Source organism: Aotus nancymaae, unplaced genomic scaffold, assembly GCF_030222135.1.
Source record: "Aotus nancymaae isolate 86718 unplaced genomic scaffold, 86718_ANA_hifiasm-v0.15.2.pri h1tg000010l, whole genome shotgun sequence".
NCBI lineage: Eukaryota > Metazoa > Chordata > Mammalia > Primates > Aotidae > Aotus > Aotus nancymaae.
This window is the reverse complement of record NW_026988421.1, coordinates 27,793,305-27,819,057: the sequence shown is the minus strand read 5'-3', so window position 1 is coordinate 27,819,057 and position 25,753 is coordinate 27,793,305. Positions and strand designations below refer to the sequence as shown.

At 47.9% G+C, this 25,753-nt stretch overlaps 1 protein-coding gene across 2 annotated transcripts in view; it reads left to right on the top strand.

Annotated features, from left to right (window-relative positions):
* WBP1L (WW domain binding protein 1 like) overlaps positions 1 to 25,302 on the top strand; it is a 79,671-nt gene extending 54,369 nt beyond the window's left edge. For both annotated transcript variants that reach the window (XM_064373923.1, XM_064373924.1), the window contains exons 2-4: positions 5,000 to 5,102; positions 18,528 to 18,689; positions 21,605 to 25,302. In XM_064373923.1, the coding sequence (XP_064229993.1) occupies positions 5,000 to 5,102; positions 18,528 to 18,689; positions 21,605 to 22,350 (1,011 nt within the window). In that variant the 3' untranslated portion in view covers positions 22,351 to 25,302. The remainder of the gene's footprint in view (positions 1 to 4,999; positions 5,103 to 18,527; positions 18,690 to 21,604) is intronic.
* The last annotated feature ends 451 nt before the right edge of the window (positions 25,303 to 25,753 follow it).

Below are 25,753 nucleotides of genomic sequence, written 5' to 3'. Positions count from 1 at the left end.
CTAAGTATCCCAAGGTCTTACAGTTACTTTAAGAGCTGGGCTTTGAACCCAAATCCAGCTACCCTTTTTTTTTTAGACAGAGTCTGGCTCTTGTCACCCAGGCTAGAGTGCAGTGGTGTGATCGTGGCTCACTGCAGCCTCCACCTCCTGGGCTCAAGCAATCCTCCCACTTCAGCCTCCCAAGTAGCTGGGACTACAGGTGTGCAACATCACACCAAGCTAATTTTATTTATTTTTTTGGTAGAGATGGGGTTTTGCCATGTTGTCCAGGCTGGTCTCAAACTATTGGGCTCCAATAATCCACCCACCTTGGCCTCCCAAAATTCTGTAATCATAGATGTGAGCCACCACACCTGACTCCAGCAAACTCTTAACTACTTAAATTTTGTGTAGATCTTGAGCCACCTGTAGGTGTTTGAGTCCTGGGTATGACCAATGATTAGGCTCCTCATATAAGGAGGGGGGTGGAAGAGCACCAGGCAGCATTTCCACACGACTGTTCTTTGCTGTGGATTTGCATTGAAAGGAGACAGATTTCATGAGCTCTTGCATTGGCTTGAGGCTGCTATGCCAGAGGAGAAAGTGGGTGGCGAGAATAATATAACCTTAAAGACAAAGGAGATGGCTGGGCGTGGTGGTTCACGGCTGTAATCCCAGTGCTTTGGGAGGCTGAGGCAGGCAGATCACTTGAGGTCAGGAGTTCAAGACCAGCCTGACCAACATGTTGAAACCCCCTCTCTACTAAAAATAAAAAAATTAGCTGGACGTGGTGGTGGGCACCTATAATCCCAGCTACTCGGGAGGCTGAGGCAGGAGAATCACTTGAACCCAGGAGGTGGAGGTTGCGGTGAGTTGAGATCATGCCACTGCACTCCAGCCTAGGCGACAGAGTGAGACTCCATCTCAAAAAAAAAAAAAAAAAGTTGAAGGAGACATTACGGGTGATCTTAACTAGCCCTAGGGCCATTGAGTAACTTGCCTGAAGTCTGTTCCTGTGTAGTGATAGAGTTGGAGTCTACAAAACTTAGCTGGGTGTGGTGGTGTGCGCCTGTAGTCCCAGCTACTCAGAAGGCTGAGGCAGGAGGATCAGTTGAGCCTGGAGGTCGAGGCTGCAGGGAGCCATGATCATGTCACTCTATTCTAGCCTGGGCAACAGTTAGACTCTGAGTCAAAAAAAAAAAAAAGTGGCAGCGGGCAGGGAGAGCTGGGGCCAAACCCAAGGCTCCTGGGTTTTCCACGCCACTGTTGACTGACACCAGCAGGTCTCTCTGAAGGAACTCACTTTGGCACTCACATCTCACTGTCTCTCTAATCCTCCTTCACTTCTTCCTTGCTAGAGGTCCACCTTCTTTCCGTCCTCCTGCAGCGGAAAATGACAGTTCCCATAACCAAGACCATCCCAGGCAGCTTGGGGAGTCTGTATTTGGAGGAGGGAGAAGGACCACAGGGAACTAGATATATAGTTATATATAGGATCACCACAACTTGTGATGATCCAACTTAATGATTTTTTGACTTTACAATGGTGCAATTGACATATGCAGCCAGTAGAAATCATTTGGTTTTTCACTTTTAATAAAGTATAAAGTAGATGACATGAGAGATTCAACACTTTATTGTAAAACAAAATTTGTGTTAGAGGATTTTACCCAACTGTAGGCTAATGTAAGTGTTCCAAGCATGTTTAAGGTGAGCTAGGCTAAGCTATGCTGTTCAGTAGGTTGTGTGTTAAATGCATTTTGACTTATGATATTTTAAATTTATGATGGGTTTACCAGAACACAACCCCATCGTAAGCCAAGGCACTTCTGTACTGGGTTAAAAAGTGTTTGAGGAACAGCGGATTAAATGATGCTTCCAGTGTTCTGTTCTACCTGGGAAAGTGGAGGCCGAACGGTGAAGCAGAGTGGGGTCTTATTTATTCCAGGCCTCCTGCCTCGGTGCACGGAAGATCTGAGAGTAAAGCTGACTGACACCAGTAGGTCATGAGGATGCCATTTGTTTAGATTTCAAATGCATTCCATTCTGTGTCTCACTTAGGACCAGTTGGCAGCCCTGTGTCCCGAGCCTGGGCCACCTCTGGTGAATTTTCCTGAAACCGAAGTGTCATTGGATTCTTTCTGGTGCTGGGTGTAGGCAGCACTGCCTCTTTTAGAAACTATGTGGACACTTTGAACTGTGCTCTTGCAAGCCAGTGCCAGAAGAATGGCATTTGCAGGGCCTGGTAAACTTGGGAGAAACTTTCTGATGTTTTTACGAAAGGCATGTTTTGCTCTGAAGTCAGAGTGTGTGTTCTGGCCAAAGTAACAAGCATAGATCTGTTTTCTCCATATGCACCAGGCCTCAGAGGAGACATTGACTAGATAGCCAGTGTCTCATTTTGCTTGTGGTGGGCATAGGATGGTGAAAACAGAGGGAGGAAGGAGTACAGGGGACAAGATATTTAAATGGTCCACAACTTGGTTTTTTTACTACGATGGTGCAAATGGCATACTCAACCAGTAGAAATCGTTCTGTTTTTCACTTTCAGTACAGGATTAAGTAGATAGTATGAGAAATCCAACTAGATAGCCAGTGTCCCCTTTCGCTTATGGTGGGCATAAGAGGGTGGAGGAGCGGGGAAGGAGCACATAGAACTCTGCATGCAATGTTGTAACGGCCTCATTGTCAGGGTTTATAAATGCCACGTTTCCTTCTTTCTAAACTCCTTTACATCAGATGTAAAGCTTTTAAGATTAAGAAACACCTAAAGATGTATGGTGGGACCGGGTACGGTGGCTCATGCGTGTAATCCCAGCACTTTGGGAGGCCTAGGCGGGTTTATCACCAGGTCAGGAGATTGAGACCATCCTGGCCAACATGGTGAAACCCCATCTCTACTAAAATATAAAAAAACTAGCTGGGCGTGGTAGTACATGCCTATAGTCCCAGCTACTCTGGAGGCTGAAGCGGGAAAATCACTTGAACCCGGAAGGTGGAGGTTGCAGTGAGCCAAGATTTCACCATTGCACTCCAGCCTCAAAAAAAAAAAAAAAAAAAAGATATGTGGTAGAAACTTGCACTAAGCCAGGGGACTGGTTTTCAGCCCTGCGCTTTCTCTTGTCCTCTCTGTCGCTTCAGGTGCCAGTCCTGTTTCTGCCCAGCCACTAGCCCTGCAGGCAGTCCCTGGAGTGTTTTGTGTGTACCCTTGGCCAAGTAGTCAGTGGAGTAAAGCAAGGCCCGGAGAGGAGGAGACGACCACGTGACTTCAGTTTCCACTGGCAGCCATCCGCCCGGATGTGCACCGTGGGCAGGACCAGTCTTAGTCGCAGCAAATACTGTGGCTTTAGTTTCTTCGCTGAGCAGGGCTTTTTTCCTTCTGAACTCTGAGCTTCTTGGGGATCGGGACAATGTCTTATTCAACTTTGGATCCCTTGAACCCAAGACAATGCTTGGCACAAAGAGAGCGTCCAGTAGATGACTGTGTTATTGTTTAGGATGAAGGCATGTTGAAGGCCACAGATAGCAGATGCTTTACAGGGTTCATCATCTGCATAGTGGCCCCAAGTACATTTTGGGCTGAGGTTAACGTTGGCCTGGGAGGTATTCGGTATCTTTACGTGTGAAACTTTTTTTTTTTTGAAGTTCCCCTCCATCCTCATCCACTAGTGCCATGGACAGAATTTGGCAGACTGCTAGATGGCCACTCAGCATTGCCCTTTATGTGAATGTCCCTGACAAGGGACAGTATGTATCCTGGATCCAGTCAGGATTCTTTTTTTTTTTTTTTTAAGACGGGGTTTCACCATGTTGGTCAGGCTGGTCTTGAACTCCCGACCTCAGGTGATCCACCCGCCTTGGCCTCCAAAGTGCTTGGATTACAGCCGTGAGCCACCATGCCCGGCCAGGATTCTCATTCAATAAGCAAAAACGATCTAGCAGATTGAAATTGGATGGGGTTATCTGACCAGTTTGCCCCTTTATTGAAAAGTGAAGAATTTCAGTTGTAGATTTTTTTTGTTGTTGCCCTCTTTGGGATCACACTGTGAATTAACCTTGAAGAGCAAGTGTTTTAACTCACTCTCCATGACTGAGCAGATGTGAATCCTAGAATACATACTGCATTAATTATTCCAGGAAGTTTCACAGAAAAGCCAGTTTTATTTAAAACGGTACTGTTAATTAGCAGAGAATCATCCTCCTCCTACTGGCTGAGGTTAGCACCAGAACTTGAAATATTTCTACTCAGACATAAAGAAAGTGGCCGGCCGTGGTGGCTCACACCTGTAGTCCCAGCTACTCAGGAGGCTGAGGCAGGAGAATTGCTTGAACCTGGGAGGTGGAGGTTGCAGTGAGCCGAGGTCGTGCCACTGGACTCCAGCCTGGCACCTGGCAACAGAGCAAGACTCTGTCTCAAAAAAAAAAAAAAAAGAAAGTGAGACAGCCCTTTCCTGTCCTGTCCGAGGAAAACTTCACTCTGCCAGTTGCTTTTGTGTCCTGAATTTCCTCTCCTCTTTAATAAACCATATTTTTGGCCAGGCATGGTGGCTCACGCCTGTAATTCCTGCACTTTGGGAGGCCAAGACAGGTGGATCATGAAGTCAAGAGATCAAGACCATCCTGGCCAACATGATGAAACCTCATCTTTACTAAAAATACAAAAATTAGCAGGGCATGGTGGCGCACACTGTAATCCCAGCTACTCAGGAGGCTGAGGCAGGAGAATTCACTTGAACCCGGGAAGTGGTGGTTGTAGTGAACCAAAATCGCACACCGTAGCCTGGCCACTGAGCGAGAATCTGTCTCCAAAAAAACCAAAACAAAAAAAACCAACTATATTTTTTCCCCTAAACTCGGTTATTGTTGTGTAATTCTTTTAAAGTGTTTTTTCTTAACGGAATAAACGTTGATATAAACTGTTTTGGGGGCAGGTGAGTAGACAACCAGGAGGGCAGTGATGAGAAGGAGAGTGTTCAAAAGCTGTCATTTAATACGCTCACATACTTTTTCATTTTTTTAGGATAAGGAAGCCTGTGTGGGTACCAACAATCAAAGCTACATCTGTGACACAGGACACTGCTGTGGACAGTCTCAGTGCTGCAACTACTACTATGAACTCTGGTGTAAGTCCTTGCCTGGGTGTCTCTTGGTATCCCGGGGTCCCAGTTACTCCTTCTGCTCGGTGGGAAACTGTGGGAATCAGCTCTTTTCTGAGTCTCTTGGGGACAGTGTTGGTGAGTGGAATCTGTGGGTTCCAGAAGTGCCTTCTTTGTAGAGGAAGAGAGTTCTAGTGGTTTTTGGATGTTGTTAGCTGAAGACTGGAGAATATAGTCTCCGCCACGTCTGCTGCAGAAGCTCCTGCCTGGGGTTCTGGATGCCCCCTTCCATCGTGCGCTGAGCAGCTGACAACAGCTTAGATCCTTCCTTGGGCCAGCCGAGGTGCCCCGGCTTGCCATTTTTGCAGAGAGGTTGCAAGCCAAGCTACTGTGAATGCCAGGCCACTCTAGATGGCCACTACGCTATTTTTTTGTAAGGACCTCAGGGGCTTCCAGAATTTCCCATAGAACCTCATGGAGTGTCTCTGTTTCTGAGGGTCCATCTGAAAGGAATAGTCTGTGTCTAGGTTGCTGCCTGTAGAGGACCTTCTGGAGAGAGGGAGTCTTGAGACTTAGCTCCTTTTATTTCTTCCCCAGTTCTCACACGGAAGCTCCTGGAGGATTCCCCAGTGTACCTAACCTTTCACTGTCAGCTAAATGCCATGTGGAGGCTGAGCGCAGTGGCTCAGGCTTATAATCCCAGCACCCTGGGAGGCCAAGGTGCTTATATCGCTTGAGCCCAGGAGTTCGAGACCAGCCTGGCCAACATGGTGAAACCTTCCCTCTCTACTAAAAATACAAAAATTAGCTGGACATGGTGGTGCATGCCTGTAGTCCCAGCTACTTGGGAGGCTGAGGCAGGAGAATCACTTGAACCTGGGAGGTGGAGGTTGGAGTGGGCCGAGATCGCACCACTGCACTCCAGCCTGGGCAACAGAGCGAGATTCTGAGAAAATTAAAAAAAAAATGCCCTGTGGAGACGGTGCTTGTCTTGCCACTGGTTTGACTGAGGCCAAAACCACTTGCTTCTTCAAGTTGCACGACAGTGGTGATATTGTTAGGGTCTTCAGGGAGTGGCCCAGGGTTGCTCGAACTGACACTCTTTTTTATACTCTGACCTTTCTGGAACTCAGATGAGACAGTGTAGGATACTGAACAAAGAATGAGAGGGTGTGTGGGGGAGGGGGGTCCTTAGGACAGAGAGGCCTCAGGTGACTGACATTACATTGGTTCTTACAACTGTCTCTTGAGAAAGGAGAGTACAGACAGTTTCCCCAGATGGTTCTAAGCCCTCATTACTGTCACCATTTGGAAACAGGCTTCGGATTTTCAAACCATGCCCTTGCCCCACCATCCTATCTGCCCTTTTCCCCTTTCTCCTCCCCCGTCAACTCCCTGTGTCAGTGATACGGCGAGAAAGCCGCCAGAAGGGCTATTGTTTGGGCCAGAAAGGAAATTAGACTCTTGGCTGGGAGGTCTCTCCCTCTGAAATGTGGTTGTATTTGTAGCCAACAGGAGTGGCTCCTCCAAACAAGACCTCTCCCTCACCCTTGCCTTTCCCTTTTGAGGACTGAGGACAGGCTCATCTGCCTTTCTGAGGAATTCTAGGAGCAGTCCAGTGCAGGAAGCCCGGGGCTCAAGATGTCCCCGCCAGACCTGCAGATATGTAAGCTGCAGTGAAGGAGGGCACAGTCATTGTTGTTATTTTAGAAGGGATAGTGCTGAGAAACTTTACTAGAGGACACACAGTGCCAAGCAGGTAGACAGACTCTGTTTAAATGTTTTAAAATGTAGATAGCCACAGGGTTCAAATTCTCCCTCCCACCCTTTGTTAAACAGAAGTCGAAGCTGGGCTGCCAAAAAGCCACAGAGCTGCAGTTTGTTTTTCTGAGGCCTGGCCAGGCGGCATCAGTTGCGGAAAGGAACGAAGTTGCTGATGGCCCCATCACAGATTGACAGAGCCTTCTGGGCCTTTGGCAGAGCAGACTCAAGAGCCACTGGAATTGGGTCACCAAAGGCAGGGCGGGAGGGTGGAGCGGCGGGGACAGGTAGACCCAGAGGGCAAGGAGGTGGTCTGGGAAAGCAGGTGCCTTACCCCAAGGGCTTAGAGTCAGAAGAGCTGTGTGAACAGCTAAGTGTCTCTCCAGCTATGGGCATTTGGGAAAGGAGGAGGCCGAGCAGATAACAGCGTCTACACGGAGAGAAAAGTGCCCCTGGCAAGGCGTGGTGGCTCATGCCTGTAATCCTAGCAGTTTGGGAGGCCAAGGTGGGCGGATCCTGAGGTCAGGAGTTCGAGACCAGCCTGGCCAAAATGGTGAAACTCCGTCTCTACTAAAAATACAAAAATTAGCTGGGCATGGTGGCCGGCACCTGTAATCACAGCTACCTGTGGGGCTGAGGCAGGAGAATTGCTTGAACCCAGGAGATGGAGGTTGTAGTGAGCCAAAGATCACACCGTTGCACTCCAGCCTGGGCAACAGAGCGAGACTCCAACTCAAAAAGGAAAAAAAGAAAAGAAAAGGTGCCCTGTTATATGAGCTGGCATGTGTTTTCCACGTTCTGGAGGCATGGGAGGCATAAAAGCAAAACGCCCCTCTCAGGAAGCCCTCCGATCTCCCTCCTTATTGGGGTCATGGCTTCTGCCTGGTGTGTATGGGAGGGAGGTTGATGTTGGAACGAACACCTGAAGTTCCCGTCAAAATGACACGTTTTGTTGCTTTCAATCCTGTTCCTCTAACTGCCTCTCAACTTTGTCTAAAGTGTGAAATGGGCTTTGGGTAGATTTCCTTCCCACCTTCCTTTGGAAAGAAAAATCCTCAGCCAGGAAATCCTTTGGCAGAGTTTTCATAAGATACCTCCTCAACTATAGTTGCCTACAGGAAAGGCCTCAGGGAAAAAATGCCATTTCTGCCCACTCTTTACCTCCACTAAACTGAATTTTCCTGTGTGCTGAGGCAAATTCTCATTTCTCACACACATAGTTACACACACACACGGTTTACACAGACACAGAAGCACACATAGACCTGAGCTCTGGCTGGCAACCTTTCCCACATGTCTTTTCAATCGTCCATAACCTAAACCAGTTACTGGGTCTGCACGTGACAAGATCAGAAGATCGTATTTTACAGGGGCAATAGTTGAGGTTTGTTATAAGGACCTGATTGTTGTTGTTATTATCTCCATGCATTTAATGGCACTTGTACTTTAATTCATCATTACATCAGTTATTCATTCAGCAAACCCTTATTCGAATGCTCTTGAACTTTGGCGGGCATCACAATTTCCTGAAGGGCTACTGAAAACACACACTTCTGGGCCCTACTCCCAGATTTTTTGATTCAAGACTGAGACTCAAAAACCCGAGAATGTGCAATTCTAACAAGTTCCTAGTGGATGCTGTGGCCTCCTCTGGGCTGGAAACTCTGGAGAGACAGACTTCTTACCGTCAGAAGGTAATCTAGTGGGGAGGAGATAAACTGTCCAGTGGAAACTCCAAAGCCAGGTCTCCCACTTCTCATCCCAGGGCTCTTTCCACTCATCAAGCTGCATTTTCCAGGGAGAGATCAAAGTTGGGAATTTTTGCCCTTGAGATAATTTGGGAGAATTTCACCCAGGCATCAATTTCCCCTGCTTTGGGCTTTAGGCGGGAGAGGGGTGTGTTTCTGGACAGTGGAATTTCCCTGAGGTGATACGAAACAGGCTATTAGCAAATCCCATCAGTGCTTCCCAACTTGTTTTTCGTCTTTCTTTCTCTCTCTTTTCTTTTTTCTTTCCTTCCTTCCTTTCTTTCTTTCTTTTTCTCTTTCTTTCTCTCTCTCCTTTCCCTCCCTCCCACCTCCCTCCCCACCCCTCCCTCTCTTCCTTCTTCTCACCTCCCTACTGCCTCCCCTCCTTCCCTCTCTTCCCTCCCTTCCCCCCTCCCCTCCTTCCCCCTCTCCTCCCCTCCCTCTGTCTCCTACTTCCACCTCCCCTCCCCTGCCCCCTCCCCTGTCCCCCTCCTCTGCCCCTCCCCCCCTCGCTCCCTCCCTCTTTTTTTGTGTGTGAGACAAGGTTTCACTCTGTTCACCCAGGCTGGAGTGTAGTGGCATGATCTTTGCTCACTGCAGCCTTAATCTCCTGGACTCAAGGAAGGGATCCTCTGAGTAGCTGGGACTATGAGTATGTGCCACCACACCCGGCTAATTTTTGTATTTTTTTGTAGAGATAAGATTTTGCCATGTTGCCCAAGCTTCGATTTTTACCTGCGTTTTTTTTTTTTGTTTGTTTTCTTTTTTTTAGTTTGTCTTAAGATGCCCGTTATTAGCAAGAGCTCAGTAAATAGGAGTTGACTGAATTTCCAGCGAATTTTGCCAAGAACAGAACCTAAAAGCAGACTTTGGACTACTCATTCCTAACCCGTGTTTCTTTCTTTCTTTCTTTTTTTTTTTTTGAGACAGCATCTTACTCCCTCGTCCAGGCTTGGGTGCAGTGGCAGGATCTCATCTCCCAGGTTCAAGTGATTCTCCCACCTCAGCCTCCCAAGTAGCTGGAATTACAGACACACTTCACCACGCCCAGCTAATTTTTGTATTTTTAGTAGAGATGGGGTTTCACCATGTTGGCCAGGCTGGTCTCCCAACTCTTGACCTTAAGTGATCTACCTGCCTCCCGAAGTGCTGGGATTACAGGCGTGAGCCACCACACCTGGCCCCATGTTTCTTTATGGAATATTTTTGGGGAATTAAAAGGGAAATTGAAAGGAAACTGTTCCCGTCTATGGTTAAACCTATAACAACAACAACAATAAATATAATATGCTAAGAACTTACATCAGGCATGCTTCTGCATCTACTACATGTATTAACTCATTCAGTCCACACAGTGACCAGAGAGTGAGAGATCTTTATTCTCCCCATTTTACAGATGAGGGAAGTAAAACCAAAATGACCAGGGTCACAAAGCTAGAAAATGTTTTTTTAAGCTGGGCTTTGAACGCAGGCCATCTGCCTCTTCTCTTCCACATCTGGAGTCATGCTTGTAGGAAAGTTAGCCAGGCGCTCAGATGAAGTTGCGAGTCTCGACGTCTTCATTTCCCAAATGCAGGCCTTTTCCACGTTGGCGGTGGCAGTGGCAGGAACTCCTGCTGAGGGTGAGGAAGGGCCAGGGGAGCCAGTCACTCACCGTCCTGGAGAATGGGAGGAGAGCTCACTTACAGTATGCTTGGGCCTCCTTAATGGGGAATTTCCTGCCAGTTGAAGAGTGGTGTTTTCCCAAGTTTCTAGTGAACTCTGGGGCACATGACTCAGTTCGTACATTGGACTATGATTGTTTTTAAAAACATGTTTTCCATTTTGCTTAGCATGACGAATGCGCCTCCACAGTGAACTCAGAATTTTCAAACTTGTCATTGAGGAATGTAGTGTCTGGGTAGGCATATGTGTGTCGGGGAAAGAAGGAGGGTCATATTTCTGTGCTTCTCCGGCGTGTCTTTTTTTTTTTAAGAAACAGGGTTTCACCATGTTGGCCAGGCTGGTCTCAAACTCCTGACCTCAGGTGATCCACCCGCCTTGGCCTCCCAAAGTGCTGGGATTACAGGCGTGAGCCACCATGCCTGGCTCTGGTGTGTCTTTCATTGGGTTTTCCTTTTTTAAACTTTCTTCCTTGTGCTTGCTTCAGCATCACCTATACTAAAATTGGAATGATACTGAGATTAGTGCGACCCTGACCAAGGACAGCAGGAATTTGTGAAGCACTCCATAAAAAAAGTAAAAAATGTAAAAATGAACTTTCTTCCTTGTTTTTTTGAAATCTAGCTAAAAGATTAAAATTTTTCCTAACTCGGCCAGGCATGGTGGCTCACACCTGTAATCCCAGCACTTTGGGAGGCTGAGGTGGGTGGATCACTTGAGGTCAGGAGTTTGAGACCAGCCTGGCCTACATGGTGAAACCCCGTTTCTACTAAAATTACAAAAATTAGCCAGGTGTGGTGGTGCACACCTGTAATCCCAGCTACTCAGAAGGCTGAGGCAGGAGAATCACTTGAAACTCAGAGGCAGAGGTTGCAGTGAACTGAGATCGCATCACTGCACTCCAGCCTGGGCGACAGAGTGAGACTCCGGTCTCAAAACAAAAAAAAAAAAATTTTTTTTTTTTTGGGTCTAACTCCACAGGCTCCACAGGGACTACTGTGAATATATTCCCCTTTTAAAGTTGATAGGAGGGCCAGGCACGGAGCCTGTAATCCCAGCACTCTGGGAGGCCAAGGTTAGAGGATAGCTTGAGCCCGGGAGTTTGAGACCAGCCTGGGCAACATGGTGAAACCTCATCTCTGCTAAAGATACAAAAATTATCTGATTTTGGTGGCGCATGCCTGTAGTTGCAGATGCTTGGGAGGATCACTTGAGCCCAGGAGGTCAAGGCGGCAGTAAGCCAAGATTGTGCCATTGTACTGCAGCCTGGACAACAGAGCAAGACTCCATCTCCAAAATATAAAGTAGATAGGTCATGACTTTGTCTAGAATGGCTCCCTAGATAATCAGATTTGTGAGGGTCAGATCAGAATGTCTTCTGCCTTACTTCCCATGAGGTGGGACCGGCTCACTAGGGGTCTTTTCTGTATCTGCACTAATACTCCATCTTCCCTGTAGATCCATTCTGCTCCCAAGTGAGTTTAACCCCAGTTTTGAGCCACAGAGATAATTCCTTTGTGGTCCTGTGTTAGAAATGAAGAAATCAGAACTCAGTTTGGAACTAATATCACACAGCTGGTAAACAGTAGGGATAGTTTTTCTACCTTTACTAGTAAGTAGAAAGAGGTAGGCTGTGGAATGTCAGTAAGCATGTGAGTTTTCTTATGGTGTGTTACATATGATGTTAACCTTGCCAAAGATGTATGTTCCAGATGATTCATTTCTTTTGTTTTTTCTTTTTTCTTCTTCTTTTTTTTTTTTGTTTCTGAGACTGAGTCTTGCTCTACACTGGCATGATCTCAGCTCACTGCAACCTCTTCCTCCCAGGTTCAAGCGATTCTCCTGCCTCAGCCTCCTGAGTAGCTGGGACTATAGATGTGTGTGACCACGCCTGACTAATTTTTGTATCTTTAGTAGAAACAGGGTTTCGCCATGTTGGCCAGGCTGGTCTTGAACTCCTGAGCTCAAGAGATCCACCCACCTCAGCCTCCCAAAATGCTGGTATTACAGTTGTGAGCCACCATGGTTGGCATTGTGTTGACTCATTTCTTTTCACAGTCACCTTCTGCCCTGCAGGAAAAAAAAAAAAAAAAAGCGGCTGGGCGTGGTGGCTCACACCTGTAATGCCAGCACTTTGGGAAGCTGAGGTGGGTGGATTACCTGAGGTCAGGAGTTCGAGACCAGCCTGGCCAACATGTCGAAACCCCATCTCCACTAAAAATACAAAAATTAGCTGGGCATGATGTTGCTTGCCTGCAGTCCTAGCTACTTGGGAGACTGAGGCAGGTGAATCATTTGAACCCGGGAGGCAGAGGTTACAGTGAGCCGAGATCACACCACTGCACTCCAGCCTGGGTGACACAGCGAGACCCTGTCTCAAAAAAAAAAAAAAAGCCCTCAGTTCAGGTGCAGTGCTCCCGCCTATAATCCCAGCGCTTTTAGAGGCTGGGGCAGGCGGATCATGAGGTCAGGAGTTCGAGACCAGCCTGGCCAACATGGTGAAACCCTGTCTCTACTAAACATACAAAATTAGCCGAGTGTAGTGGTGCATGCCTGTAATCCCAGCTACTTTTGAGACTAAGGCAGGAGAATCGCTTGTACCCACAGACGGAGGTTGTAGTGAGCCGAGATTGCACCATTGCACTCCAGCCTGGGCGACAAGGGTGAAACTCCATCCCCAAAAAAAAAAAAAGGCCCCCTTTTTAAAATTATACTTCTAGTTCAGTGAATCTAGCCTTTTTCTGGATCAAGGATTCCTTTAAGAATCTGATGAACACTTTAAATTCTCTCCTGAGAAAAATCTGTAAGCACACCGCAGTAGTCAGGATAGGCTAAGTGACACCAGAGAAACAAGCAAGTCCAAAATAAATCCTAGTGACCTAAAACAGCAGGTTTATTTCTCCCTCAGACTGTATGTCCATCAAAGGCTGGATGAGAGTTTTGTTTCCACTTAAACATTCTCTGGGACCCAGACTGATGTGAAATCACCATCTGGGATGTTGCCAATTGCCAAAACGGAAGTCTAATGACAGGTCTCATATTAGCAAGTCATATTTTGCTAAGTGATAAACATCACATCTGATCTCAATTCATTAGTTAGACTTAGTCCCAAAGCCTAACCCAGTCATAAGGGGGTCAGGAAGTTCAAGCCTACCCACATGCCTGGAAGGGGAAGAACCAGAAATATTTGGTGAACATGAAAACCAGTGTATTTGATTTTCTTTAAATTAAACCAGGTTTTTTTTTTTTTTTAAAAAAGACATCTTGGCTAGGTGTGGTGGCTCATACCTGTAATCCTAGCACTTTGGGAGCCAAGGCAGGAAGATTGCTTGAAGCCAAGAGTTTGAGACCAGCCCAGGCAACAAAGTGAGATCACCACCCACCATCTATGCAAACAATTTAAAAAACAGCCAGATGTGACGCTCAACTGTAGTCCTGCTACTAGAGAGGCTGAAGTGGGAGGATCCCTTGAGCCCAGGAGTTGGAGGCTGTAGTGAGTTCTGATCTCTACCACGCTCCAGCCTGGGTGACAGAGTAATACCTGTCTCAAAAAATTCTTTTTAATTAATTTTTTTTAATTGTAGAAGCTGTGGAATAGATTATATATATTGCAGTATAAAAGTTAGAAGTTGGTTTACCTTTAGGTAGAGAACTATTGAAAAAATGACTGGTGGGCAGGTAAAAAACTAGTAAGAGTTAGATGCTGGTTATCTTTTTTTTAGAGATGGAGTTTCTTTGTGTTATCCAGGCTGATCTCGCAAGAAGCAATCCTCCCATCTCAGCCTCCCAAGTAGCTAGGCCACTGCGCCAAGCAGATGCTGATTATCTAATGGGAGAATGTACTTCTGAAATTTTTATATTTGCCTATCTGCAGTATCTCACGCCTGTAATCCCAGCAGTTTGGGAGGCTGAGACAGGAGGATTGCTTGAGACCAGGAGTTTGAGACCAGCCTGGACAACCTGGTGAGACCTCATCTTTACAACAACAATAACAAAATGAACCAGGTGTGCTGGTGCATGCCTGTAGTCCCAGCTACTCGGGATACCAGGGCAGGAGGATCACTTGAGCCCAGGAAATTGAAGTAGCAGTGAGCTGTGTTCATACCACTGCAGTCTACCCTATAATAATAATACAGTGAGACCCTGTATCTTAAAAATAAGTTTTAAAAAATTGGCCAGGCATGTTGGCTCACGCCTGTAATCCTAGCACTTTGGGAGGCCAAGGCGGGCGGATCACTTGAGCTCAGGAGTTTGAGACGAGCCTGGGCAACATGGTGAAACTCCATCTCTACTAAAAATACATACACAAAAAATTAGATGGGTGTAATGGCATGCACCTGTAGTCCCAGCTACTCAGAAGGCTGAGGCACAAGAATCACTTGAGCCTGGAAGGTGGAGGTTGCAGTGAGCCAAGTTCCCGTGCCACTATACTCCAGCCTGAGCAGCAGAATGAGACTGTGTTTCAAAAAATAATAATAAATTAAAAAAAAAAAAAGTTATGGAGTAACACAGAAGTATAATGGACTGTGAGATTACTCTGAGGAAGTAAGAGAAGTATAGTTAATACAAAACGGTGGTCCACTCAGAATCATGTAGACTTGACTCTAAAATGCACGTGCAGCCAGGTTCTTAAGCAAGAGTGTCTACCCCAACACCCCTAGGAGATGTTATCAGGCTGCGTTTGTAGCCAGCTCAGCCCCATAGCTCCTGTCCAGCCTCTCCACCCTTCTCCAAGGGTTCCTCTGCCAGTGTCTAGTCTTAAATCAGCCAGCATTCATAAATAAACAGAAATTAAGCAGGTTTGACTAGTGAACTGGAAAAGACCAGCAGGTTCTAAGTTCACTTTATGGTCTCCAGTTAGGAATGGGTTTTCCTGTCTGCTGATGGGTAACAGGAAAAAAAAAAAAACCCTCTGTCTGTTGCCCTCTGCCTGTTCTCTTGCTGTAAGGCCTCAGCGTGAAGGTTTGGTAGGACAATGATATCTGCTGAAAGCAATGAAGTGCCATGGAATGGTGTTGCCAGCCTGCCGGGGCTGGAGGGCCATGTCACCGTCCTGCCGCACTTGGTGGAGGGCAGCTTTGTGGGGAAACTCGGTGTGGGCATCCTAGGGGAACAGAAAGAGCTGTTGCCAGATGACGCACCCTAAATGCCAGGGGGATCTTTTGGAAAATTGTGTATACAAATGAGGGGGAGAAACATCAAGGGTTTGTTCATTTTTACAAGTCTGTTTTGTCGGGGAGGGAGGCTTTGTTTCTTTTTTTAAACCAGGTTAACTTGATTTAACTCATTCTGACAAGAGATGCATGTGGAAATAGTTTCAAAATTTTAAACACGAATTTATAATGACAAAGCAGATGATAAAAAATACACATAGCATTTGTGGAAAAAATGGAAGTTTTGCAAGAATAGAGAACAAACAGTATTATCTATTCTCATTTAGTAACAGCACATCTTAAAATTATTCCTTTGATACATTTTTAATTGAGAAAAAAAATATTCTTCCTACTACAGAGAAGTACATGTCCATCTTAGAAAAATTAGGAAATAGGGCCGGGCGCGGTGGCTCACGCCTGTAATCCCAGCACTTTGGGCGGCCGAGGCGGGTGGATCACGAGGTCAAGAGATCGAGACCATCCTGGTCAACATGGTGAAACCCCGTCTCTACTAAAAATACAAAAAATTAGCTGGGCATGGTGGCGCATGCCTGTAATCCCAGCTACTCAGGAGGCTGAGGCAGGAGAATTGCTTGAACCCAGGAGGTGGAGGTTGCGGTGAGCCGAGATCGCGCCATTGCACTCCAGACTGGGTAACAAGAGCGAGACTCCGTCTCAAAAAAAAAAAAAAAAAAAAAGGAAAAATTAGGAAATATAGGTAAGCGAAGAACAAAGGAGCTGGTGCTGTCCTGCCATCCAGAGTTACCTCATGGTTAGAGCTTCCTGCTCATCCCCCTCCTTTTTCTGTCCATACATACTTTTTTTTTTTTTGAGGCAGAGTTTCACTCTTGTTACCTAGGCTGGAGTGCAGTGGCGTGATCTCAGCTCACCGCAACCTCCGCCTCCTGGGTTCAAGCAATTCTACTGCCTCAGCCTCCCGAGTAGCTGGGACTACAGGCGTGCACCACCATGCCCAGCTAATTTTTGTATTTTTAGTAGAGACAGGGTTTTGCCATGTTGACCAGGATGGTCTCGATCTGTTGACCTAGTGATCCACCCGCTTCGGCCTCCCGAAGTGCTGGGATGAGCCACCGCGCCCGGCCCTTACATACTTTTTTTAAGCAAAAGTTAGGATCATATTTTATTTTGTCATCTGCTTTTTTTCATTTAATGTCAGAAACTCTTTGTTATGTCAAAAATAATATTCTTTGAGTAATTTTTTAATGATTCATACTATTTCATTGTATAGCCATATTCCCAGAGGAATTTAAAAGGCAACCCAAAAATTAATTTATTGATTAAAAAAACAAAAGCTAGCAAAAATATAATTAGTCATAGATATTATTAAAATTTTAATTTGTTTTGGCCAGGCGTGCTGGCTCGCACCTGTAATCCCAGCACTTTGGGAGGCCGAGACGGGAGGATCCCTTGAGCCCAGGAGTTCAAGACCAGCCTGGGCAACATAGTGAGAAAGCCAGACATGGTAGCATGTGCCTGTAGTCCCCAGCTACTCAGGAGGCGGAGGTGGGAGGATAGCTTGTGCCCAGGAGGTCGAGGCTTTGGTTGAGCTGTGATCGCACCACTGTACTCCATCCTGGGCGACAGAGCAAGACCCTGTCTCAGAAAAAAAGAAATCCGTTTGTTTCTAGTTTTATGATTTGAAAGATAATGAAAGAAGAAAATTTAGGTTTCCTATTCTGTCATTTAAAGATGTCATTATTTTTGTTTTCCTTTCAGTTCTTTCCCCCTTGTGTGTATATGTGTATGTGTGTGTATGTTAACAGCAAAACTGCTCATTAATTTAAAAAAAATAAATTTAAAAGCCTTTTGTGCCATACATTTGAAAATTGGGGAGGAGGGCTTGTCTTATATTGGGGTTTGCCGAGATTCTCTCAGTATGATCCCAGAGATAGCAGAGAGGGAAATAAAGGACTGTGGGCCTTGACTTCTGTGCCACCACCCTTCCCTGGAGCAGGGAGAAGGAAGGGGCTGCTAATAGCCCTGAGTCTACTACAAAGGCAGGCCAAAGGGAGGGGAAGTCTGTGGCAGTGGGAGATGGAATTGTACCCAACTAGGATTATGTCGAGAGCAGAGGAAATAATTTACACTCTCTAGGGAGGAGATGGACTTGAGGCAATTAGAATTTTTCCACCTCTAACTTTAGTGATTTTTTTTTTTTTTTTTTTTTTTGAGACACAGTTTCGCTCTTGTTGCCCAGACTGAGTGCAATGGTGCGATCTCAGCTCACCGCAACCTCTGCCTCCCTGGTTCAAGCGATTCTCCTGCCTCAGCCTCCCGAGTAGCTGGGATTACAGGCATGTGCCACCATGCCCAGCCAATTTTGTATGTTTAGTAGAGACGGGGTTTCTCCATGTTGGTTAGGCACTCCTGACCTCAGGTGATCTGCCCACCTCAGCCTTCCAAAGTGCTGAGATTACAGGCGTGAGCCACTGTGCACAGCCATTTTTTTTTTTTTTGAGACAGTCTCACTCTGTTGCCCAGGCTGGAGTGCAGTGGCACAATCTTGGCTCACTGCAGCCTCCCTCTCCCGGATTCAAGTGATTGTCATGTCTCAGCTTCCTGAGTAGCTGGGATTACAGGTGTCTGCCACCACACCTGGCTGGTTTTTGTATTTTTAGTAAAGACAGGGTTTCACCATATTGGCCAAGCTGGTCTTGAACTCCTGAGCTCAGGTGATCCACCCATCTCAGCCTCCCAAAGTGCTGGGATTACAGGCACCTGCCACCACACCTGGCTGATTTTTTTATTTTTAGTAGAGATGGGGTTTCACCATGTTGGCCAGGCTGGTGTCAAACTCCTGAGCTCAGGTGATCCACCTGCCTCAGCCTCCCAAAGTGCTGGGATTACAGGCATGAGCCACTGTGCCCGGCCTATTGTCATCATTCTTACATTCCTGCCCACTTCTATTTCATGTGTCTTTCACTCTGGCACAACATTTACGAAAATTGATCACATGGCTTCAATGTAAATTAACTAGGTGAGGCCCAGCCTTGCCAGCTTTAACCACTTGGGCACCGTCCAGGGACCTCCCTGTTCTATGAGTTGCCCCTCTGGCTGGTACTCACTGTGTGTGCGTGCCTTTCTGTCTTGCCTCGCCCACCCCCCAGGGTTCTGGCTGGTGTGGACCATCATCATCATCCTGAGCTGCTGCTGTGTCTGCCACCACCGCCGAGCCAAGCACCGCCTTCAGGCCCAGCAGCGGCAACATGAAATCAACCTGATCGCCTACCGAGAAGCCCACAATTACTCAGCGCTGCCATTTTATTTCAGTACGTACACCCAAGGCCCCATACCCACCCTCAGAAACTCAGGTGCACAGACCCAGAGCTCAGACTGAATATTGGTGGCCAGGGCCCCTGTAGGCATAGGCGGTTTGTCCTCTCTCTGCCCCTCCACAGAACAAGGTCTTGAAAGTACTGGAACAAGGAGGCACTCCTTCAGCACAGAGGAGCCGGTGCTAGGGATGCAGTTCCCTGAAGCCACTGGGCCATTCCAAAGCTCACAGTGGCCGGGTTCTGGCTGGATCTCTGCCCCTTCATCAGATTCCTTCCTCCTTCCCTCCTTTGCTCCCTCCCTCCCTCTCTCTCTCTTTCTTCCTTTCTTTCTTTTTCTCCCTCCCCCTCCACTCATTCCCTTCCTTCCTTCCTTTTTTTTTTTTGGTTTCTTTTTTAGTTTTTTGAGATGGAGTCTCTCTGTCCCTCAGGTTGGAGTGCAGTGGTGTGATCTCAGCTCACTGCAACCTCCACCTCCTGGGTTCAAGCAATTCTCCTGACCCAGCCTCCTAAGTAGCTGGGACTTCAGTTGCACGCCACCACACCCTGCTAATTCTTTGTATTTTTAGTAGAGACGGGGTTTCACCGTGTTAGCCAGGATGATCTCGAGCTCCTGACCTCATGATTCACCCGCCTCGGCCTCCCAAAGTTCTGTGATTACAAGCATGAGCCACCTCGCCCAGCCTGCCTCCCTCCCTCCCTCCCTCCATTCCTTCCTTCCTTCCTTTTCCTCCCTACCTCCGCCCATGTTTAATGGCAGAGTCAGATAATATAACGATAATTAACATTTGTTGAGCACTTACTATATGCCAGGTACTGTGCTAAGCACCTAGTCCTTCTAGATGTGGAATTGAGACAGTTGTGGACCAGCCTCGGTGGCTCACACCTGTAATCTCAGCACTTCAGGAGGCCAAGGCGGGTAGATCATTTGAGGTCAGGAGTCAGTAAATAATGTGAGTGAGTAGAGATTTGGGGTTCAGTAGCCTGAATTCCTCCCATTTTGCTTATTTCTATGTCGTATACCTAAGCAGAGGCTGCCATGAAAGGGGCAGGTGGAGGGGTGGCATTAGGACTTCTGAGAACCAAGAAACAGTGACGGTCTGAAGAGCACTTTCCGGATTTCCCTGAGGCTCCTTACATGTGACCTCTCAAATGGTCAGTGGAGGCCCGGCTGTGCCACTTTCCCGAAGCCGGTCTGCAGTATTCTACAAAATAAGCTTTCACAATTGTTTTATTTTATTTTTATTTTTAAGATGGAGTTTCACTCTGTTGCCCAGGCTGGAGTGCAGTGGCGTGATCTCCACTCATTGCAACCTCTGCCTCTTGGGTTCAAGCGATTCTCCTGCCTCAGCCTCCCAAGTAGCTGGGATTATAGGCGCCCACCACCACGCCTGTATAATTTTTTGTATTTTTAGTAGAGACAGTGTTCAGTATGTTGGCCAGGCTGGTCTTGAACTCCTGACCACGTGATCCACCCGCCTGGGCCACCCAAACTGCTGGAATTACAGGCATGTAATTCTATTTTTTTTTTTTTTTTAAGACAGAATCTCACTCTGTCACCCAGGCTGGACTGCAGTGGTGTGATCTCGGCTCATTGCAACCTCCTCCTCCTGGGTTCAAGTGATTCTTGTGCCTGAGCCTCCTGAGTAGTTGGGACTACAAGCGTGTGCCACCACACTCTGCTAATTTTTGTATTTTTATTAAAGATGGGGTTTTACCACGGTGGTCAGGCTGGTCTCTAACTCCTGAGCTCAAGTGATCTACCCGCCTCGGCCTCCCAAAGTGCTGAGATTACAGGCGTAAGCCACCATGCCAGCACACAGTTATTTCAGTTCTACATCTAGAAGGGTTAAGTGCTTAGCAGAAAGCCTGGCATATAGTAAGTGTTCGATAAATGTTAGTAATGTTATATTATAATTAAATTATCTGTGTCATAAAGCATTCAGCACATTCAAAAGATAAATCATCTAGCTTTTTTTTTTTTTTGAGACAGTTTTCACTCTTGTTGCCCAGGCTAGAGTACAATGGCATGATCTCAGCTCACTGCAACCTCCAACTCGCGGGTTCAAGTGATGCTCCTGCCTCAGCCTCCCAAGTAGCTGGGATTACAGGTGCCCACCATGACGCCTGGCTAATTTTTTTCTTTTTGTACTTTAAGTAGAGACAGGGTTTCACCACATTGGCAAGGCTGATTTCGAACTCCTGACCTCAGGTGATCCACCCACCTCAGCCTCCCAAAGTGCTGGAATTACAGGCATGAGCTACCACACCCAGCCTCCTAGCTGTTTTTAATAAGCCTTGGACGACAGAGGCCCCTCACCCTTCATTGGTCACCCATTTGCTCCTGATCTGAGTCAAGGTGAAACTTGGTCTTTGTTTCCAGACCACCTCCAGCCACACTGGAGACAACAGATTTCTAACCCCGCAGCAAAAGACCCTCTACATAGTATATTCGGAAGGTTAGGAGGAAGACAAGTAGTTACGAAGTCTTAGTTAGGGTCCCTGGCCCTGAGGCCATTGGGATTTAGGTGAAGGACATAGTCTTAGCCAGAAACATGAGACTTGTGTGCATGTGGAAAGAGGTTCACTCCACGCAGAAGTGCTTTTGGCCATCTACCACATTTGCCTGACTCTCTGCCTTAACTCCCAGCAGGCATGAAGTCCTTGCCTAGGAAGCAGCTTTAGGGGCTCTCAGATTTCAAGAAGCTAGGTTAGGCCACTCCCAAACTATCCCTCTCTCTGCAGGATTGCTCGCAGCTGTTTCTCCTCTGCCCACCACCAAGAGCTGTAGCCATCGCTTGGTGGGTGCTCTGGGGCAGGAAGAGACACTGCAGGTGCTGAGTGGGAGCAATGCAGTCTGCCCTAGAACAGTGACCCGTGCAGTAATTTCTCCTTCCTACCTCCCCTTCTAGGGTTTTTGCCAAACTATTTACTACCTCCTTATGAGGAAGTGGTGAACCGACCTCCAACTCCTCCCCCACCATACAGTGCCTTCCAGCTACAGCAGCAGCAGCTGCTGCCTCCACAGTGTGGCCCTGCAGGTGGCAGTCCTCCAGGCGGCGCTGATCCCACCAGGGGATCCCAGGGGGCACAGAGCAGCCCCTTGTCTGGGCCCAGCAGAAGCAGCACAAGACCCCCCAGCATCACTGACCCTGAGCCCTCTGACCTACCAGTTGACCGAGTAGCCACCAAAGCCCCGGGGATGGAGCCCAGTGGCTCTGTGGCCGGCCTTGGGGAGCTGGACCCAGGGGCCTTCCTGGACAAGGATGCAGAGTGTAGGGAGGAGTTGCTGAAAGATGACAGCTCTGAACCTGGCAGCGCACCGCCCGACAGCAAAGAGAAGACGCCCGGGAGACATCGCCGCTTCACGGGTGACTCCGGCATTGAAGTGTGTGTGTGCAACCGGGGCCACCATGACGATGACCTCAAAGAGTTCAACACGCTCATCGACGATGCTCTGGATGGGCCCCTGGACTTCTGCGACAGCTGCCATGTGCGGCCCCCTGGTGACGAGGAGGAAGGCCTCTGCCAGCCCTCTGAGGAGCAGGCTCGAGAGCCTGGGCACCCGCACCTGCCACGGCCACCCGCATGCCTGCTTCTGAATACCATCAACGAGCAGGACTCTCCCAACTCCCAGAGCAGCAGCTCCCCCAGCTAGAGCAGGCCCTGCCAGCACCCAGGAACTCAGCAAAGCAACCAGGGTAGGGGAGAACCACGAGAGAAGCATTAAATGACTTTCAGAGACTTTCAGAGTACAGCCACCTGGTTCCTTTTTTTTGTTTGTTTTCCTTCTCTCCTGCATTTTCCTCCATCACCAGGTACAGTTCGAGGTGTGGATGCCTCTCTCCCAACAAGGGCACAGTGTTGTAGAGGGCTGAGTTGGTTCTGGGACTCATTCCTCATTTCCCAACTCCATCCCCTTTCTTTAAAGTCAAATCTCACCTACCTACCTGAGTCAGAGAGCTGGGAAGAGAGATGTGTTTTAAAAGCCCCCAAGGAAGGAGGCTGGGATTGTGCCCTGACATGATTCTTGGTGATGGAGTAGGTTTCTGCTCTGATTCTAGTTTTAAGAGAACATCACTGTGTCTCAGTCCAGGAGAGGCAGCCCGTCTTGGCCCTGGATGAAGAAGGAAGCCCACAGAGGCCCAGGACTTGTCACTGTGGCTGCAGCGGCTGCCGAGCCAGCATTGAGCAAATCCTGTGGAAGGATGAGAGCTGCCAGGCCGTTGTATGATAGGTTGGTAGGGGGCTGGTCGATCTGCCAAATTCCAGGTGACAAGATCGACGCACCCCACATGTCCTTGAGGGGCCTCTTCTCCGGGGATCTGGCTGGCTGCAGGCTGGTTCTGGTGTGAAAGATTATACTGCCTTTTCTCCCTTTTTTTTTGTTTTGTTTTGTTTGTTTTTTTCCTCTAAAAACAAACAACAAAAGACAGGTGAAAATAAGAACGTCACCGGTGGGCAGGCAAAATTCTCTTCTGGAAAATGACATTTGTGGCTCTTTCCCAGGTTGGCCTTCAAAGAGCCTGGCTGCTGTTGAGCCAGAAGGAGATGTCTCGTGTGAAGGCTCTCGGAGCTTCCGTGAGCAGGAGGCCCTAAGCCACAGCCGTGGATAGAGGTGCTGCTCTCTGCCTCTCTGCCCTTTGGTCTGCGTCCACAGGTGACCCGTGTCAGCCTGTGTCCCAAACACACACTCTGCGACCCTTCATGTCTCACTGTTCCATATGAGGAAACAGCAGACTGAGGAAGCGATGGCCCCTGCGAAAGGGCCTCTGTAGCCTGGCTCTTACGCGGTATTTTGTCTTTGATTCTGAATACGTATTTTTTGTGGGTTTTTTTTGTGTGTGTGGTGGTGGTTTGTTTTGAACTGACCACTTGGAAGAAATACTTTGGTTATCTGTGGTTTTCATGCCTTGTCCCTGCCTCTGCCCTCACCCCTTTTGAGTCGGGTGACTCATTTTTCTTTGTGGAGACTCGGTAGCCCAGGCAGGAGGTGAAAGCAGCCGTCCGGAAGGCCCTGAGGACCCCTGTGCCTGTTGCTCAGCTTTAGGTCACCAGCTGAGCTGTGATAGGAAAATCTGATTGGAGGCGGCCAACAGCCAAAACGAACATTCCCCGCCCAGCCCTGTGCATATGAAGTGTCTGTTTTTTCCCCCAACTCTTGAATGATGATGATATTCAGACGAACCATTGATGTTATGGAAGAAGGAAAGAAAAAATATATATATGTATTTTTGGACATATATGTATGTCCAAAAACAGACAAATCCAAGGCTGTGAGGTAAACGAGTGTCTGCATTTGGATTCCACAAAACCAAAATCCATGTTGAACAAAGTCAAGTCCGTACACAGTGACTTTCTGGGTGAGCTGTGTGTGTCTGTCTGTTGTGTGTGAGCCTCGAGCCCTGTTTTCCTGTGAAGATACTTTGAGTGGCAGCCATTCTCCCCATGTGAACCACACGCCTGGAGCGCGGATGGTCCTCTCAAGGTAATTAATCTTCCCCATTTACTGTTTACCGAACAAATGTCTGACTGTGTACTCGGGTGTATTCCGCAGCATTGTCGACTGCAGTCCCCTGTGTTTGCCAGAGATACTGTGCTCAAAGTAGAGGTTTTACTCTACGCATCACTGCGATTTGCACATTGCTCCGTGGACACTCAGAGGCCTGCATTCTGTTCCCTGTAAATGGAAATGTGCTCTGAGCCTGTCTGCTTCCCTGGGCTGCTGCTTGTCCTCGGTACCAGCCCCCGGGGTGTCCATAACCACTTGGGACAGAAGAAGGTGGAATTTCAAACAGAAGCTTGATTGGGTGGTCAAGGACAGGCTTGGACTAGCTGTGGTCCAGACATGAGCTCTGCCCAGAATTGCCAGGAGGAGGCTTTGTGGGCACCGGAGGAACCGCAGGGCCTGCCTCCCTCTGCTGAGTCCAGCAGGCGCAAGCGAGCTGGCTTGTGGCCAGAGGTGGCTGGAGTGTGTCACGGCCCTCAGATGCCTTTCCTTCCACCTTTTTTTTTTTTAAGAATCCCAAATAACTCACTGAAGTGTCTCAAAGGCAAACATGTTTTACCAAAAGGAATCCTTTTTCAGTTAATAGATCAAATGGATGAGTTCTGACCCTCTCAAGCTCCTTTCCCCAGTGAGAGTGGGGAACTGGTCGAAGGTTAACCGTGGGATTCACTGCAGCGTCCTACCCTAAAAGACTCGAGAAGACGGACATGCAACCTGCGGAGCCGGGCTTGGTTCCCGAGTTGCAGTCTGGCCCCCGCTACAGGCTGCCCTGCTCAGAGAGAGATTTAATCGGGAGCTGAAGGAATCGTTTGGGGGCCAGGGAGATGTGGCTGAGGCTGGTTTTCCAGGTGAATGAGACGGGGTTGGTGGAGGGTTTGGTGCTACAGCCAGTCGGAAGATTTGCAAATGCGAACACATTCCTGTGTGAGGCACGTTACCCTTTGTCAGTTATTGTGAATATGTGTATTTTAAGCAATAAGATTCAGCTGGTCAGACTTTTCTGGGCAGTCTCGGTGACGCATTTCCTGTGCTGTGATTGTTCTGAAGACAGAGTGGCTCTAACCACTGTGAGAAGCCCAAATAAAAATTGATCCCAAAAACGCTGCTGCTCTTTCTTGCCACACTTGGTTCCCTTTTCTTCTTCCTCCCTCTTCAGGGAATCGCACCTCAAGATCCCAAACCACAGGCACTTTTCTCCACATGGAGACTGAGAGGTTGGCACATAGCCGTGGAGGACAGGGCCCTGGGCCAAAGAGAAACCACAGGGCCAAGGGCAGCTGGACAGTGCTGCTGGGTCCACACTCGGTCCTGAGGAGTCCTCCCCACTCTCTGTCAGTGTGTGTTCCTGATGTTTGGGATACTTTGGAAAGTCCCACAAACAGGCTAAATCAGACCCTAGAAAAGCAGAAACAACTTTTGTCAGATACTCCATTGCTAAAACATGGCTTTTTTTTTTTTTTTAAGATTCAGGCTGGAGTGCAGTAGTGTGATCTTGGCTCACTGCAGCCTCTACCTCCCAGGTTCAAGTAATTCTGCCTCAGCCTCCTGAGTA